The sequence below is a fragment of the Salvelinus sp. IW2-2015 genome, linkage group LG8 (assembly GCF_002910315.2).
Source record: "Salvelinus sp. IW2-2015 linkage group LG8, ASM291031v2, whole genome shotgun sequence".
Classification (NCBI taxonomy): Eukaryota; Metazoa; Chordata; class Actinopteri; order Salmoniformes; family Salmonidae; genus Salvelinus; species Salvelinus sp. IW2-2015.
The window spans coordinates 25,969,297-25,986,815 of record NC_036848.1 but is presented as its reverse complement, the minus strand read 5'-3'; the positions used below and the strand labels follow the sequence as shown (position 1 = coordinate 25,986,815).

Genomic DNA, 17,519 nt, shown 5'->3' with positions numbered 1-17,519 from the left:
TAAACAAACCTATAGTATGAATAAAAATGGGTGGAAAGAAGAAAGAATATTATTAGCTATTTTGTAGAATGTGAATGAATGTATATTCGGCACATTACAAATGACATGTAATTACCACAGGTACAGAGTAAATTTTTCAAAAAAGGGCTATATCGTAAAAGTTAATAAAACCAAAATGTGCTTTTTGGTCTTAATCTATGGTTAGGATTGGGTATAAAATTAGCAGTACGGTTGGGGTTAGGTTGAAAATCAGATGCATGTTAGAAATAGGCGGGGTGTATGACTTTGTGGCTATGGTAACGACCGTATTTTGAGTTTTCTTGTCTGCATCAGCGTTCTTCCGGCTTCCAAGACTCAGACCGAAAAGGGTTGTCCCTAGTTACTACAGCCACAAAGTCAAAATTGCCTATCTCGTAAAAAATAACGGGGGGGGGGGAATCGTTTATTGGCCTTAATTTAAGGTGAGGTTAACAGTGTGGTTAAGTTTAAAATCAGACTATGAGAAGAGAAATTTGAGAAATAGGCGGGATTTAGCCATAACTATGACTTTGTGGCTGTGGTAACTAGTGAGCCCAACGGAAAGAGAAAAGCCTTGGCTGTGATGCCGCTGAATGATGGCTGCTTTTGGGATCCTGAGTTACGAACACCGGCCACTGAAGCGGCCACGACTCGGACCTCCGGACGTTTATCCTCAAGACCCAAAGCAAAAAGAGGTCAGAAACTTAAATTGTTTCTCAAACCAACGTTACAAAGACAAATTGACACAAAGAGCCTAGCTACCGTTATTTGGAAAGGACTCCCTTTAGCTAACTAACTACGGTTGCTAGCTAGTCCAAGACGGCTATCACAGGCCTAAGCCAGTCTCTCTAGCAATAACAATGAACAGCTAACGTTACTTGGCTTTTCAGTTTGCTAAACATCAACCAGGTAATGTTAGCTTGATAACAGTAGCATTCTAGCTCGTAGTTAGCTGGCCAACCTTTTCTAACGTAACCAAAATGTTAACTTTACGAGAGATAATTTGGCCATATTTCAAGTTAGTTATCAAATTAGTGCACGAACCATTAACGTTACTTGCATGGTTGCAGATCAGGTAAACTTGCTTGCATTTAATGTAACGTTAGTTAGCTAGGTACACAACTCGGATTCATTTTAGAGCAGCTTGATCGATAACAAACTAGCTAGCTACTTAGCTAGCATATTTAGCAGCTACGTTAGCTAGCTAAATGCCTTCATTTTCACAAATTGGCAAACAGTTAACGTTACCATTAAGGGTTCTCCCCAGGATTTAACAAGGTGGTGCTGCTGAGTTCAGTCAGAGGACTCAGAGATTTGTGCGTTTTTGAACACCTGTAACTGCCCAAAAATTGCCAGAAGGTGGCGCATCGCCTCTTACATTCTTTGGGGAGAACCCTTGCATGTTGTGCTAACATAGCTACTGTTAGCATGTATGTGTGTCTAGCTATTATAATCTACAATGTTTGTCTAGCTAACTATATAGTTTAGCAAACGTGAACTACTAGTTTAGCTACCAATACCATAGTTAATTAGCTAGATAACGTTAGCCATTTAAATTTAGCAAGCTAACACTGTCTGGAGCTCTCATTTACTGTGCCAGGAGACTACTTTTGTACAGATTGCTGTGGGAAACTACTGGTCATGATGTAGAGCTTCTGCTAATTACAGTGACATATCAGTACACTTTCCAGGCATTTGTGGCATAGGATCCTTAGACTTAGTAAAAATAATTGCCACATCTGGTCTCTTGGCAGTCCCACCCCTATGGGAGGTCAACTCCCGCTCAGCAGTTAGTGCTCTTCTCTGTCTTGGCATCCCAATGGTGTAACTAGCTTCCCCCTGATGCTAGGACAGCAGAGTCCTTGCCCATCTTCCAAAAACATCTGAAACACTAGCTCTTCTTCAGTTTTGTCTAGAGGGGATACAGCTTTTGTAAATTGACTTTTCATAGCAGGTCTAGAAGAACTTACGCAGCAATTTGACAAAAGCTGTATCCCATATAGACATGACCACCTTCGGTGGGGTTTTAGGGTGGACTACATCCCAAAAGTTGTATTGCCGCCCACTACTGGATTCAAAGTAAAAAAGAAAACCATACTTGATTGGGAATCTAACTCACTCTTCACAACTAAAATAGTCAACAAAACAAACTCCCACTTCATCCATTCTTCAAATTTCCATTTCTCTGTACTCAGGCTATGGGGCCTGATAAGGCAGTACGGCTCATCACAGCCTATTGTGTAACTCATTCGCCGAGAAGTCCTCCAATCCCAGAAACCGCTCCGCCACATCCAGAATGTCTGAAACCCTCCCCTATTTTATATATGACATCTGTATTACCCCCCCTCCCCCCCAAAAAAAGGTGCAATTATCTTTTCCTACTAGTACTGACTTTGGTGATAAAAAAATGTACTTACTACGACTGTGATGTGGTTGTCTCACCGAGTTCTCTTAAGATGAATACACTAACTGTAAGTCGCTCTGGATAAGAGCTTCTTTCTGCTAAATGACTAAAATGTAAAACTGTAAACAACATTTTATTATCTAGCTACTCAATCCCCCACTGAGCTATTCGCCATTTGTTTTCTGTTCGGGTGTTAATTGTTTGACTTTATCAACTGCATGGTCTGAATTTCACGAGATCTAATGTCAATTTTTGTTCCAGGATGAATTGACTGCGTTGAATGTGAAGCAAGGATTTAATAATCAACCGGCAGTGTCAGGGGATGAACATGGAAGTGCTAAAAATGTCAACTTCAATCCCTCAAAGGTGATCTTCTACTCGTAATGTTTCTCTCTGTATCACATGTAGGGAATCATGATTCATGTTGTATGTACAGTAGGATTTCTTGTTCATTGCATACTTCCCTATTACCCCAACAGATTAGTTCAAATTTCAGCAGCATCATTGCAGAGAAGCTGCGCTACAACACATTTCCAGACACAGGCAAACGGAAGCCGCAGGTTAACCAGAAGGACAATTTCTGGCTCGTTACTGCCAGGTCACAGAGCTCTATCAACAACTGGTTTACAGATTTGTCCGGAACTAAACCACTCACCCAGCTGGCCAAGAAGGTAGGACTTTGTACCAAAAACATCCCTGCGGGGCACATTCAGCAGAGCACTACATTGTGAAAGAAATATGTTGTGTTCTGGCCTGGGGTGGTCTAGCGACCTATGCACTGCCTCTGGAGCACATGTACCACTGTCAGTATGGGTTCGAATCAGGCTCACTGTTCTTCAGCACTCTTAAAATTCCTCACTTAAAATTATAACAGCACTCTCACAAACTCACTTAAAATTATTACAAATATTCTGCAGCAACATCCTCCATCAATCCTGTTTTGTTAAATTGTGTTGGTGTGCTAGGTGCCGATCTTTAGTAAAAAGGAGGAGGTTTTTGGCTACTTGGCCAAGTACACAGTACCTGTGATGCGTTCAGCATGGATGATCAAGATGACCTGTGCGTATCACGCCGCCATTACAGAAACAAAAGTCAAGAAGCGGCACGTGATTGACCCCTGCATAGGTAAGCAAACACTCCTTAAAATAATATATAGCCTATCCATCCTCCTAGGAACATCAGTTTTTTATGATTGAGCATTTTCCAGCTACCCCCCTGTGGCCAAAGCTCCTCAATAATGTAACATTCCAATATCCTGGGTGTGTTCACTGCCATTTAGAAAAGATAGGCTGCTATAGCTCTAGAATTTTGCTCAGTCATGCGGCATTAACAGGAGCATATGCCATTGTGATGAATTAACTATGTTCTTTCTGTCTGCACTGCAGAATGGACTCAGATCATCACAAAGTACCTGTGGGAACAGTTGCAGAAGGTGGCTGAGTTCTACCGCCAGTCTCCCAGCCAGGGCTGTGGCTCTCCTCTCCCGGCCACCTCGGCCGAGGTGGATACGGCCATGAAGCAGTGGGAGTACAACGAGAAGCTGGCCATGTTCATGTTCCAGGTTGGATGGTCCTTTGGTTTGTCTGTTTCTTTGTCTGTTTGTCTGCCTGTGTCGGGTTGCATGTCTGTCTCGCTGTCTGTCTTCATGTTTTCATATGTCTGCCTGCCTCAACCAGGGACCTATGTATCTGCCTGGTCTGATGAGTTTGTGATAACAGTTTGAAATGTAGTTGTTACTTGGTTAGAATTGTTACTTTGATGTTAGCTTTACACAGTTGTCTGCAATGGCTGTGGTGATAGTATAGCCCTATTTCACTATGTCACTGTATAATTAGTGGTTCATTGAAGGGGAAAATGTCAGTAAACTGCTAGCAAGTTAGCTTATTGTTAGAGACTAGTCATTTCATTGTTAAACTAAACCATGAGGTAAGCGATAAGACATTTAATGTTTAGATTTTATGATTAAGGCCAGATGCAAACATAGCATCACAAACAAGCAAAAACGGTTCACTTTGGATATTTTATGATGGAAATTTCTAGCTAGCCCACATCAAACAGCTCACTGTTTACACTGATGTACAGTGCCTTCAGAAAGTATTCACACCCCTTGACGTATTCCACATTTTGTTGTTACAAATTGGCATTAAAATTGATGTTCTGCACAAAATACTCATGTCAAAGTAGAAGAAACATTCTAATATTTATTTTAGGTTAATGAAAAATTAAACACTATTTTGATTAGTTAGATTAGTTAGTTACTTTGGCAGCGATTACAGCGGTGAGTATTTTTGGGTAAGTCTCTAAGAGCTTTGCACACTTGGATTGTACAATATTTGACCATTATTCTTTTTGAAAGTCTTCAAGCTCTGTCAAGTTGGTGGTTGATAATTTGATAGACAGCCATTTTCAAGTCTTGCCATAGATTTAAGTATATTTAAATAAAAACTTTAACTAGGCCACTCAGGATCATTCAATGTCGTCTTGGTAAGAAACTTGTGTATATTTGGCATTGGAGTTTTAGGTTATTGTCCTGCTGAAAGGTACATTTTTCTCCCAGTGGAAAGCAGACTAAACCAGGTTTTCCTCTAGGATTTTTCCTATGCTTAGCTCTGTTCCGTTTACTTTTTATCCCCCCAATAACTCCTTAGTCTTTGCTCATGACGAGCATATCCAAAACATGATACAGACACCACCATGCTTGAAAATATGAAGATTGGTACTAGGTGATGTTGGATTTTCCCAAACATGCTTTGTATTTAGGACAAAAAGTAAATTTCTTTGCCACATTTTTTTTGCAGTATTACTTTAGTGCCTTATTGCAAACAGGATACATGTTTTGGAATATTTTTATTCTGTACGGGTTAGTATTGTGGTGTAACTACAATGTTCATCCATCCTCAGTTTTCTCCCTTCACAGCTATTCAACTCTGTAACTGTTAAAATCACCATTGGCCCCATGGTGAAATCCCTGAGCAGTTTCCTTCCTCTCCGGCAACTGGGTTATGGACACCTGTATATTTGTAGTGACTGGGTGTATTGGTATCCCATCCAAAGCATAGTTAATAACTTCACCATGCTCAAAGGGATATTCTGTGTCTGCTTTTTCTACAAATAGGTGCCCTTCTTTGCGAGGCATTTTAAAACCTTCCTGAAGTAATAGTGAAATGGAGTAATTTCATAGGATTAACTTACGCTAAATACTTTGTTGTAGAAGACCAAGCAATAACAAACGGTTGTTTGCTTGCGTCCAGGATGGCATGCTAGACAGACACGAGTTCCTCACGTGGGTGTTGGAATGCTCCGAGAAGGTCCGACCCGGAGAGGACGAGCTTCTGAAGCTGCTACTGCCCCTCCTGCTACAGGTAATGCCTATATACCATCCATACAGCACCCATCATCTTAATCATTTGGTGGTTGCTTATGTTTTTCCTCTTTCACACAAGTGTGTATTGGAAATGTGTTTTTTGCATATCCCAGCTCCCCCTGAGACACCTTTGAAGAGTTGAGGTCACGGCCAGGGTCTGCTATTATCAATTAGGGGTTAAGTGCCTCGCTTGAGCACATCGGCAGATGTTTCACCTTGTCAGTGCCGGGATTCAAACTAGCGACCATTAAGTTACTGGCCCAATGCTGTAACCACAAGGCTAACTTTCTCCTACTGCAGTGATGGATTTCCTTCTCCATGTTACAAACCACACATTTCACGTGGAAAGAGTAACTTAAGGAGACACTCAGATGTAATTTATCTTCAAGAATCAGGAAATTTCCAGGGTTTCTGGCATCTTCTATTTATATATTTGGGGGCATTGTAAGCTACTTTTTCAAACTAACGTTTGTGCAGAAATGATACATTGTTAATATGACACTCTCAGGGTGATGCCAAGCACCAAGTTCGTTAGCAATCTTCTAACAATAACCTATGTAACGAAAAACATTTCAGTAATATTCCCCTGGCGGTGTTTAATCCACTTGGAAGTACATTTATTTACCTACACAGGTTAACTTTTACAGGTTAGTCTTTGAAGCTGACTTAGCTACCCTCTCTTCTATTTTCCCCCGTATTCCATTGTTGTGATCACATATCAGCTCTGAAGAGTGTGTACTGACCTTGTGAGACATGTCCACTCCTTCAGTACTTAGGGGAATTTGTGCAGTCGGCTTACCTGTCCCGGAGGCTGGCCTATTTCTGCACGCGACGCCTCAACCTGCTGCTAAGTGACGGGAGCCTGGGGCCCGGCGCCGGGGGACACCCGGCCCACAGCATCCTGGCACAGCCAGGGAACGCCCTGCCCCCCACGCCCACCTCCCAGCCCGCAGGGGGCAATCAGCCCCAGACCCCCTTTACAGACTTCTACATCTGCCCTCAACACCGGCCCTTGGTGTTTGGGCTCAGCTGCATGCTACAGGTACACAACACACTCAATAGCCTTCCCACTAAACTGAATGGATTGCCTATTACTGCTACTGCAGTACTATTAATATTACTGCTAAGCCATCAGGCTAGTATGGTACATGACTAAGTTGGTGAACTAGCTTTGGTAAAATGTTCAGTGTTGTGATTGTTCCTGATTTTCCATGTTATATTTATATTGCCTTTGGAAAGTATTCAGACCCCTTGACTTTTTCCACATTTTGTTAGGTTACAGACTTTTTCTTTAATTGATTAAATCGGGTTCTGGCTGGGCCACTAAAGTACATTTAGAGACTTGTACCGAAGCTACGCCTGTGCTGTCTTGGCTGTGTGCTTATGGCTGTTGTCCTGTTGAAGGTGAACCTTAGCCTCAGTCGGAGGTCCTGAGCTCTCTGGAGCAGGTTTTCATCAAGGATCTCTCTGTACTTTGCTCCGTTCATCTTTTCCTCGATCCTGACTAGTCTTTCAGTCCCTGCCGCTGAAAAACACTGACACAGCATGATGCTGCCACCACCATACTTCACCGTAGGGATGTGCCAAGTTTATTCCAGACGTGACGTTTGGCATTCAGGCCAAAGAGTTCAATCTTGGTTTCATCAGACCAGAGTATCTTCTTTCTCATGGTCAGAGAGTCCTTTAGGTGCATTTTGGCAAACTCATGTCATGTTCCTTTTACTGAGGAGTGGCTTCTGTCTAGCACCACTATCATAAAGGCCTGAATGGTAGAGTGCTGTAGAGATGGTTGTCCTTCTGGAGGGTTCTCCCATCTCAACAGAGGAACTCTAGAGCTCTGTCAGTGACCGTCGGGTTTTCGGTCACCTGCCTGACCAATGCCCTTCTCCCCCGATTGCTCAGTTTGGCCGGGCAGCCAAGATTTGCCGCTTTCTAGGCAAGCAACACTGAAGCATGCATGAGAGCACCAGCTGTTCCGGACGACTGTGTGATCACGCTCTCGGTAGCCGATGTGAGCAAGACCTTTAACTTCTTATGGGCAGGTGGGACGGTAGCGTCCAACATCCGGTGAATGTCCAACATCCGGTGAAATTGCATAGCTCGAAATTCAAAAATACCAAATTCAAATATTTAACATTCTTCAAAATATATGTGTTATACATCAAAATAAAGCTTAACTTCTTGTTAATCCAGCCGCTGTGTCAGATTTCAAAAAGGCTTTACCGCAAAAGCAAACCGTGTGATTATCTGAGGACAGCGCCCCGCATACAAACACATGAAAATCATATTTCAACCAGGCAGGTGCGCCACAAAAGTCAGAAATAGCGATATAATTCATGCCTTTGAAGATCTTCTTCTGTTGGCACTCCAAAATGTCCCTGAAACATCACAAATGGTCCTTTTGTTCGATAATGTTCTTCTTTATGTCCCAAAAATGTCCATTTATTTGGCGCGTTTGATTCAGAAATACACCGGTTTCAACTCGCCCAACATGCCTACAAAGTGTCTAATAAGTTACCTGTAAACTTGGTCCAAACATTTCAAACAACGTTACTAATCCAACCTCCAAAACGTAAATAATCAATAAAATTTAAGACGGAATAAACTGTTTCCAATACCAGATAATAACAACGTGACGCTCACTCCAGTTCACGCGCATCAAAACAGTAGAGTCCACCTGGAGTGACACTTACAATGAATAGCACTACTACTTCATATCTCAAAAGAAAAACTTCAAACAATTTCTACCGACTGTTGACATCTAGTGGAAGCCATAAGAACTGCAGCTAGGTTCCTAATAATAATGGTATCCCATAGAAAACAAATGGAAAATCCTATGACCTCAATTTTTACCCCTCCCTGGATGGTTTGTCCTCGGGGTTTCGCCTGCCATATCAGTTCTCTTATACTCATAGACATAATTTTAACAGTTTTAGAAACTTTAGAGTGTTTTCTTTCCAAATCTACCAATTATATGCATATCCTAGCTTCTGGGCCTGAGTAACAGGCAGTTTACTTTGGGCACGCTTTTCACCCGGAGGTGAAAATACTGCCACCTACCCAAGAGAGGTTAAACAGGCCAGCATTCACAAAGCCACGGGCCAGACGAATTACCAGGAAGTGTACTCAAACCTCTCCCTGACCGAGTCTGTAATACATACATGTTAAAAGCAGACCACCATAGTCCCTGTGTCCAAGAAAACAAAGGTAACCTGTCTAAATGACTACTACTCATGTCGGTAGCCATGAAGTGCTTTGAAAGGCTGGTCATGGTTCACATTAACACCGTCATCCCGGAAACCCTAAACCCACTCCAGTTTGCATACCGCCCCAACACATCCACAGATGTCTCAATCGCATTACACACTGGCCTTTTCCACCTGGACAAAAGGAACACCTATGTGAGAATGCTGTTCATTGACTAACCCTCAGCGTTCAACACCATAGTGCCCTCAAAGCTCATCACTAAGCTAAGGACCCTGGGAGTAAACACCTCCCTCTGCAACTGGATCCTGGACTTCCTGACGGGCCACTCCCAGGTGGTAAGGGTAGGCAACAACACATCTGCCACGTTGATCCTCAACAGGTTGGCCAGTCAGGGGTGCGTGCTTAGTCTCCTCTTGTATTCCCTGTTCACCCACACTCCGTGGCCAAGTACGACTCCAACACCATCATTAAGTTGGCTGACAACACAACAGTGGTAGGTCTGCTCACTGACAATGATGAGGCAGCCTATAAGGAGGAGGTCAGAGACCTGGCAGTGTGGTGCCAGGACAACAACCTCTCCCTCAGCGTGAGCAAGACAAAAGATCTGATCGTGGACTACAGGAAAAAGAGGACCCAACATGCCCCCATTCACATCAAAGGGGCTGTAGTGGAGCAGGCCGAGAGTTTCAAGTTCCTTTTGTGTCCACATCACCAACAAACTATCATGGTACACTGTGTTCTTGTCGACCTTCAATGCTTAGGTCCCCAAGAAATTAGGGTTAACTGCCTTGTTCAAGGACACATCAACATATTTCTTTTTACATTGTCGGCTCGGGTATTCAAACTGGTGACCTTTCGGTTACTGGCCCAACGCTCTAACAGCTAGGTTATATGCCACCCTATTGTCAGTCACATCCCTAAATTCTTATTCTCCTCGTCTTGGTTTCGTCAGAGTATCATGCTGTGCTGTCCCAGTGCCCTGGTGTGGCACTACTCTCTGACAGACAGCCGGAACAAGACTGGTTCCCCGCTGGACCTATTGCCTATCTCCCCCTCCAACCTGCCCATGCCAGGGGGCAACGGCACCTTTACACAGCAGGTAAGGCCCAGAGTCTGGTTCTTGTCAAGGTTTCTTCCCACCTAGGGAGATATTCCATGCCACTGTACCTTTGGCATTAGGTTTGGATTATGATCCTGCTGGTTGCTGCGCAGCACTTTGAGACTAATGCATTTGTCGATTGATTGATTGAAAGCCCACATACTGTGAGGTTAACATCATTGCATGCCTCTTGACTACTAGATTGAGATTTGTATTTGTCCTCTCAGCCGTCCTATTTGTATTAAGGATTCCCATTAGCTGCTGCCAAGGTAGGGCCCAGCTACATTAAGGCAGTTCTATACAATTTAAAATATGACATTACATTTCATAACACTTTTCATAACACATTAAGTGTGTTCCCTCAGCCACTATTCTACTACCACATATCTACAATCCAAATCCTTGTATACGTGTATGAAAAGTGGGTGTCTTATCATGTGTCTGTGCCTGTGTGCGTCTCCTCACAGGCCCTGCTGTTCCTTAAGGTGTATTTGTTTAAAAAAAATCTGATTCTACTGTTTGCATCAGTTACCTGATGTGGAATAGAGTTCCATGTAGCCATGGCTCTACGTAGTACTGTGCGCCTCCCATAGTCTGTTCTTGACTTGGGGATTGTGAAGAGACCTATGGTGGCATGTCTTGTGGGGTATGCATGGATGTCCGAGCTGTGTGCTAGTATTTTAAACAGACACCTCGGTGCATTTAGCATGTCAACACTTCCAAAGACAAGTAGCGATGAAGTCAATCTCTCCTCCACTTTGAGCCATGAGAGATTTACATCCATATCTGCTTATCTCAGTCTTACCTATGCTTTTACATCAGGTCCGTGCAAAGGTGCGAGAAATAGAGGAGCAGGTCAAGGACCGAGGGCAGGCTGTGGAGTTCCGCTGGTCCTTTGATAAATGTCAGGAGACAACTGCTGGTAAAGAAACCGCTGTTAAGAGGCACCTATAAAATGACATAATACATCCAGACAATGACTCTATGGGCTGTTTTCCCTGACAAAGATTGAGACTAGTCTTGGACTAAAAATCTATTTCAATGGAGATTCTCCATTGAGCATGCTTTTTGTCCAGCACTAGGCTTGACCTGTGTCTGGGTTATCCAGCCCTAGGTGCGTAAGGGAAATGGAAATGAGCAACATTTAGTGTTTTACCTCAATTATTTTTCTGCTTTCACCAGGCTTCACCATTGGGAGGGTCCTACACACCTTGGAGGTTCTAGACAACCACAGCTTTGAGAAGTCAGACTTCAGCAATTCCCTGGATTCCCTTTACAACCGCATCTTTGGCTCGGGCCAGAGCAAAGACGGTCACGAGGTAATTTTTCCCCCATCAATATTGTAGTGGTCTCTTTGATGAGCACCCCTGCATATGTCAAGTCTGAAGACGTTAATGGTTTTCACTTGCAGATGAAAAGCCAGAATGTAAAGTGTGAGTAAGAGCCCAACAAACACCGCTGCAGGAAAAAAAATCAGCTTCCTCAGATTCCATTTGGCCCTAGTCATTACAGTATATTTTTTATCCTTTTATTTAACTAGGCAAGTCGGTTAAGAACAATTTCTTATTTATAATGACGGCCTAGGAACAGGGGTTTAACTGCCTTGTTCAGGGGCAGAACGACAGATTTTTACCTTGTCAGCTCAGAGATTCGATCTAGCAACCTTTCGGTTACTGACCCAACACTCTAACCACTAAGCTACCTGCCCAATAACACATAATTTCTTCTTCTGTGGACAATTAACTGTATTCTATTCGACTCTATTCTATTACATTCTATAAACACTACTTAGAATTCTCCTGACACAGGTTTCCGTGCTGTATGGTCTTTGCCCTGACATGTTTCTCTATGTGTAGATGTCCCCTGATGACGACGCAGTGGTGACCTTACTGTGTGAGTGGGCGGTGTGCTGCAAGAGGTCTGGCCGCCACAGGGCCATGGTGGTGGCCAAGCTACTGGAGAAGAGACAGGCAGAGATCGAAGCTGAGGTGAAGGAGAGGCCCACACAAGTGCACACACATACACAAATACAGCACCGTGACTGCTCCCTGCTCCATAATTACACGGGCCCATGAGTCACTGCACCACAGCTGTTCCTGACGATTCTCCTTTGTTGCCTCTTGAAAACATGCAAAAATCTCATGCAAAAGAGATTTTTACCTCGATTACACCTGTGTGTAAATAAAGGATGATGATGAGGTTTTGGTTTTTGTATTTCCCGAAGGCGATTTTTCTTTGCAATGTTGTCTAAATCGTTTAATGAAATTGTACTCCCCTGTAAGGTATATTTGCTCAATGGCAGTGGTTCTCACACTATGCGTATGATTGAGAATTCACAGAGGTGCGGTGAGTCAGAGGTGGTGGATGAGAAAGGCTCGGTGTCATCGGGCTCTCTCTCGGCGGCCACCCTGCCTGTGTTTCAGGACGTGCTCCTACAGTTCCTGGACACCCAGGCCCCCATGCTCAGTGAGTCTGCCCTTCACTTCATTCATACTACTATTTAATTATATTCCCTTATTTTGGTTGTCTGCAGCTCTGTCCCTAATGGCACCCTATTCTCTATAATGTACTACTTTTCACCAGGTCCCTGGTCAAAAGTAGTGCACTATAAATGCCATTTAGGAGCCAGCTAGGCTCTCTGCATCTCTTGATATTGTTCCTTATTCCAGCACCCTTTTGGATTTACAGTCTCCCCAACTGTTGAGTTGTTATGCACTACTATGTCTCTGGGACTTGAGCTATGCTGTACTGTGCTGGTCTAGTTACACATCCACCCTAGTGCTGAAAAGGACAATGTGAAAAGAAAACATCCGCAACAGTATTGTTTCGAGTCGGCACGATAGTGGGAAATGGGTATTGGGTTTGCTAAACTTAATAAGGGTCCTGTGCGACTTAGTTGGTAGAGCATGCATCAGGATAATATGTTCGATTCCCGCTTGGGCCACCCGCACAAAAATGTATGCGTGCACTACTGTTAGTTGCTATGGATAAAAGTGTTTGCTAAATGTCATATTATAAACCTTTCTGTTACTGCTGCTAATGCTGGAGTGTATAGTGACAAACTATCTCCCTCGGTCTCCTCCTTAGCTGAGCCGAGCAACGAGAGCGAGCGTGTGGAGTTCTCCAACCAGGTGCTGCTCTTCTGCGAGCTCATCCGCCACGATGTCTTCTCCCACAACATCTACATGTGCACGCTCATCTCCCGCGGCGACCTGGCCTCTGACTCCCACCTGCCCCGCCCCCGTTCCCCTAGCGATGAGCCCTCGGACGAATCAGAGTGCAAGGAGGCTGGCAGCAGTGTCAAGAACGAGGCATGTTATGTGGAGGCGGCTGTTGTTATTTTGTTGTGCATGATGAATCATCCTATATTTACATTTGAGTCATTTAGCAGATGCTGTTAACCCTAATTTCTCCTGTAAGTTGCTCTGGATAAGTGCCTTGCTCATGGTCACATCGACAGATTTTTCACATAGTCGTCTCAGGGATTCGAACCAGCGTCCTTACGGTTAATGGTCCGACCTGCCGCCCCATCATCAGTAATAACTAATTGCTTTTGAATTAATTTGGGGAATAAATATGGTCTTTTTTCTTTTCGCAGGACACTGGTCTCTCAGAGTCAATGGAGATTGATCACAACTCGAGTACTAATTTCGATGAGGTAAGCATCATGTCTTAGATGAGACGAGTAGAAATTGGCAGCCACTGTAATGTGCACTAGTGAATATTCTCCCTGGCACAACTATATAGTATTTTTTTTCTGAACTTCATCCTACTTTCCCATTGACCTCTGGATAACATTTCCATGCTGTGTACAGCCCTATTAATTTTAGCTGTTTTGTAGATGTTTTCTCCCCCCATGCACTGTGAGTCAAAGGGCAGCCCCTCCCCCGAGAAGACTGCCCAGGATCCTGCCTTTCCATTGGTGTACGAGCAGCCCCGCCACATCCAGTATGCCACCCACTTCCCCATCCCCCAGGTAAGCAGTCCGGAGAGAGGCTTTTGCTAGCTCAGCTCTAACACACAGATGGATTTTAATTCTGGGTTATCAGTGCAACTCTAGACATGTTAGCCCTCTGGGCAAAAGCCTAGGCTCTGGGAGCGAAGTTCACTCATCACCCAGTAAAGCTTTGTGAACTACTTCTGCTACATTGGTAACAACCATTTACAGGTTTCTGGTAATGCTTTTCACACAACCTCCACTACATAGCCTATGCACAAATGTACTCACTATTTGACACAGTTATCCTTTTGAGCTAAAGACTAGGCATTCGCTAAGGGTGCTAACACAAGTCTGCAGATCTCAGATAACACAACGAGCTGCCGCTTTCAAGGAGAAGGACACTAATCCGGACAGTTATAAGAAATTACGCACAGGACAAAGATTGAATCCTACTACAGCGGCTCTAAAGCTCGTCGGATGTGGCTGGGCTTGCAAACTATTACGGACTACAAAGGGAAACCCAGCTGCGAGCTACCCAGTGATGCGAGCTTACCAGACAAGCTAAATGCCTTTTATATCATAAGAGACGCTAGCGGCAACATTATGTACAAAATACAGTTGAAGTCGGAAGTTTACATACACTTAAATTGGAGTCATTAAAACTGGTTTTCAACCACTCCACAAATGTCTTGTTAACAAACTATAGTTTTGGCAACTTTGTGCATGACACAAGTGATTTTTCCAACAATTGTTTACAGACAGATTATTCCACTTCGCTATTCCACTTCGCTATATCACAATTCCAGTGTGTCAGAAGTTTACATACACTAAGTTGACTGTGCCTTTAAACAGCTTGGAAACTTCCATAAAATGATGTCATGGCTTTAGAAGCTTCTGATAGGCTAACTGACATCATTTGAGTCAATTGGAGGTGTACCTGTGAATGTATTTCAAGGCCTACCTTCAAACTCAGTGCCTCTTTGCTTAACATCATGGGAAAATCTAAAGAAATCAGCCAAGACCTCAGAAAAAATGTAGACCTCCACAAGTCTGGTACATCCTTGGGAGCAATTTCCAAATGCCTGAAGGTACCACGTTCATCTGTACAAACAATAGTACGCAAGGGACCATGCAGCCGTCATACCGCTAAGGAAGGAGATGCATTCTGTCTCCTAGAGATGAACGTACTTTGGTGCGAAATATGCAAATCAATCCCAGAACAACAGCAATGGACCTTGTGAAGATGCTGGAGGACAAAGTTACAAAAGTGTCTAAATCCACAGTAAAACGAGTCCTATATCGACATAACCTGAAAGGCCGCTCAGCAAGGAAGAAGCCACTGCTCCAAAACCGCCATTAAAAAGCCAGACTACGGTTTGCAACTGCACATGGGGGCAAATATCGTACTTTTTGTAGAAATGTCCTCTTGTCTGATGAAGGAAATTTTGAATTGTTTGTCCATAATGACCATCGTTATGTTTGGAGGAAAAAGGGGACATGCTTGCAAGGCGAAGAACACCATTCCAACCGTGAAGCATGGGGGTGGCAGCGTCATGTTGTAGGGGTGCTTTTCTGCAGGAGGGACTGGTGCACTTCACAAAATAGATGGCTTCATGAGGAAGGAAAATGATGTATACCGCCCCAACAAATCCACAAATGACGTAATCTCAATCGCGTTCCACACTGCCCTTTTCCACCTGGACAAAAGGAACACCTATGTGAGAATGCTGTTCATTGACTACAGCTCAGCGTTCAACACCATAGTGCCGTCAAAGCTCATCACTAAGCTAAGGACCCTGGGACTAAACACCTCCCTCTGCAACTGGATCCTGGACTTCCAGGTGGTAAGAGTAGGCAACAACACACCTGCCATGCTGATCCTCAACACGGTGGCTGTCAGGAGTGCGTGCTTAGTTCCCTCTTGTACTCCCTGTTCACTCAAGATTCCGTGGCCAAACACGAGTCCAACACCATCATTAAGTTGGCTGACAACGATGAGACAGCCAATAAGGAGGTGGTCAGACGCTGTCAGGACAACAACCTCTCCCTCAACGTGAGCTAGCCAAAAGATCTGATCGTGGACTCCATCAAAAAGAGGGCCCAACATGCCATCATTCACATCGAAGGGGCTGTAGTAGAGTAGGTTGAGAGTTTCAAGTTCCTTTTGTGTCCACGTCACAAAAAAACGATCATGGTCCAAACACACCAAGAGACAGTTGTGAAGAGGGCACGACAACGCCTTTTCCCCCTTAAGGAGACTGAAAAGATTTGGCATGGGTCCCCAGATCCTCAAAGTTATACAGCTGCACCATCGAGTGCATCACTGCCTGGTATGGCAACTGCTTGTCCTCTTGACCATAAGGCGCTACAGAGGTTTGAGCGTATAGCCCAGTACATCATTGGGGCCAAGCTTCCTGACATCCAGGACCTATATACTAGGCGTTGTCAGAGGAAGTACCAAGAATTGTCAGACTCTAGTCAACCAAGTCGGACTGTTCTCTTTTTACACTGCTTCTACTCAATGTTTATTATCCATGCATAGTCACTTTACCCCTACCTAAATGTACAAATTACCTTGACTAACCTGTACCCCCGCACATTGACTCGGTACCGGTACCCCCTGCATATAGCGTTGTTATTGTTACTTTTTTATAAAATGTTTTACTTTTTTATTTAGTATTTTTTTCCCGATAATCTAATCCTTGAACTACATTGTTGATTAATGGCATATAAGTAAGCATTGTATTCGGCACGTGAAAAATAACGTTTTGATTTGAACAAGCGGGTGCATCTGTGAACTACCTGTGAACTACCTCCACTATGCATGTGTTGACTCACTCCTTGACACAGTTAGCATTCTGAGCTAAAGTCTAGGCCAGGGATGGGCAACTGCAGATAAAAAATATTTTTTATTGGCGAGTTAGTCTAGCGACCAGCTACCTTTTAACTTGTAATCTGACCTGGGGGCCCCAATTGGATTTTGTTAGTCACTCATTCAGATATCATATTAAAAACTGCAAACATTTCTCTCAACCTAATGACAAAATGTGTAGAATTGCAGGAAATTTGCTGTAAAACTGAACAAAGAATTATCCATCCCATGACAGAATGTGCTAAATCTTCTTCGCCCCATGGCATAATGAATTGCAGCAAACTTGCTTTAAAAGTGCAACATTTTCTCTACGCCCCATGTTAAAATGTGTAGAATTTCAGAAAATGTACTCAAACTTTTATTCTACGCTGTCAATATGGGGGGAGGCTAAAATGTTTTGCTCTCAAGGTGGGGGGTGTTCCTCAACAAAATGTTGTTTTGGTTCACCAGAAGGCTAGAGCTAGCTCTGGGTGGGCATGGTTGTGGGTACTCAGACCCACGAGCCAGTATGGCCATTCATGATGAGTTCAGATTTTTTTGTGGCCCCAACCCCCTACAAAGTTGCCCATCCCTGGTCTAGGCATTAGCGATAAGGGCCAACATAAGTCTTCAGAT

The 17,519-nt window shown here is 43.7% G+C and overlaps 1 protein-coding gene across 2 annotated transcripts in view; it reads left to right on the top strand.

Annotated features, from left to right (window-relative positions):
- Nucleotides 1-341: 341 nt before the first annotated feature.
- LOC111967635 (mediator of RNA polymerase II transcription subunit 12) overlaps nt 342-17,519 on the top strand; it is a 74,596-nt gene continuing 57,418 nt past the window's right edge. The window contains exons 1-15 of one of the 2 annotated variants that reach the window (XM_023992825.2): nt 342-713; nt 2,684-2,788; nt 2,902-3,093; nt 3,388-3,547; nt 3,808-3,983; nt 5,674-5,784; nt 6,556-6,828; nt 9,946-10,092; nt 10,915-11,014; nt 11,275-11,411; nt 11,949-12,080; nt 12,432-12,558; nt 13,180-13,403; nt 13,691-13,750; nt 13,934-14,068. In XM_023992825.2, coding sequence (XP_023848593.1) covers nt 612-713; nt 2,684-2,788; nt 2,902-3,093; nt 3,388-3,547; nt 3,808-3,983; nt 5,674-5,784; nt 6,556-6,828; nt 9,946-10,092; nt 10,915-11,014; nt 11,275-11,411; nt 11,949-12,080; nt 12,432-12,558; nt 13,180-13,403; nt 13,691-13,750; nt 13,934-14,068 — 2,181 coding nt within the window. In that variant the 5' untranslated portion in view covers nt 342-611. The remainder of the gene's footprint in view (nt 714-2,683; nt 2,789-2,901; nt 3,094-3,387; nt 3,548-3,807; nt 3,984-5,673; nt 5,785-6,555; nt 6,829-9,945; nt 10,093-10,914; nt 11,015-11,274; nt 11,412-11,948; nt 12,081-12,431; nt 12,559-13,179; nt 13,404-13,690; nt 13,751-13,933; nt 14,069-17,519) is intronic. The other variant, XM_023992823.2, reaches the window with a different exon arrangement.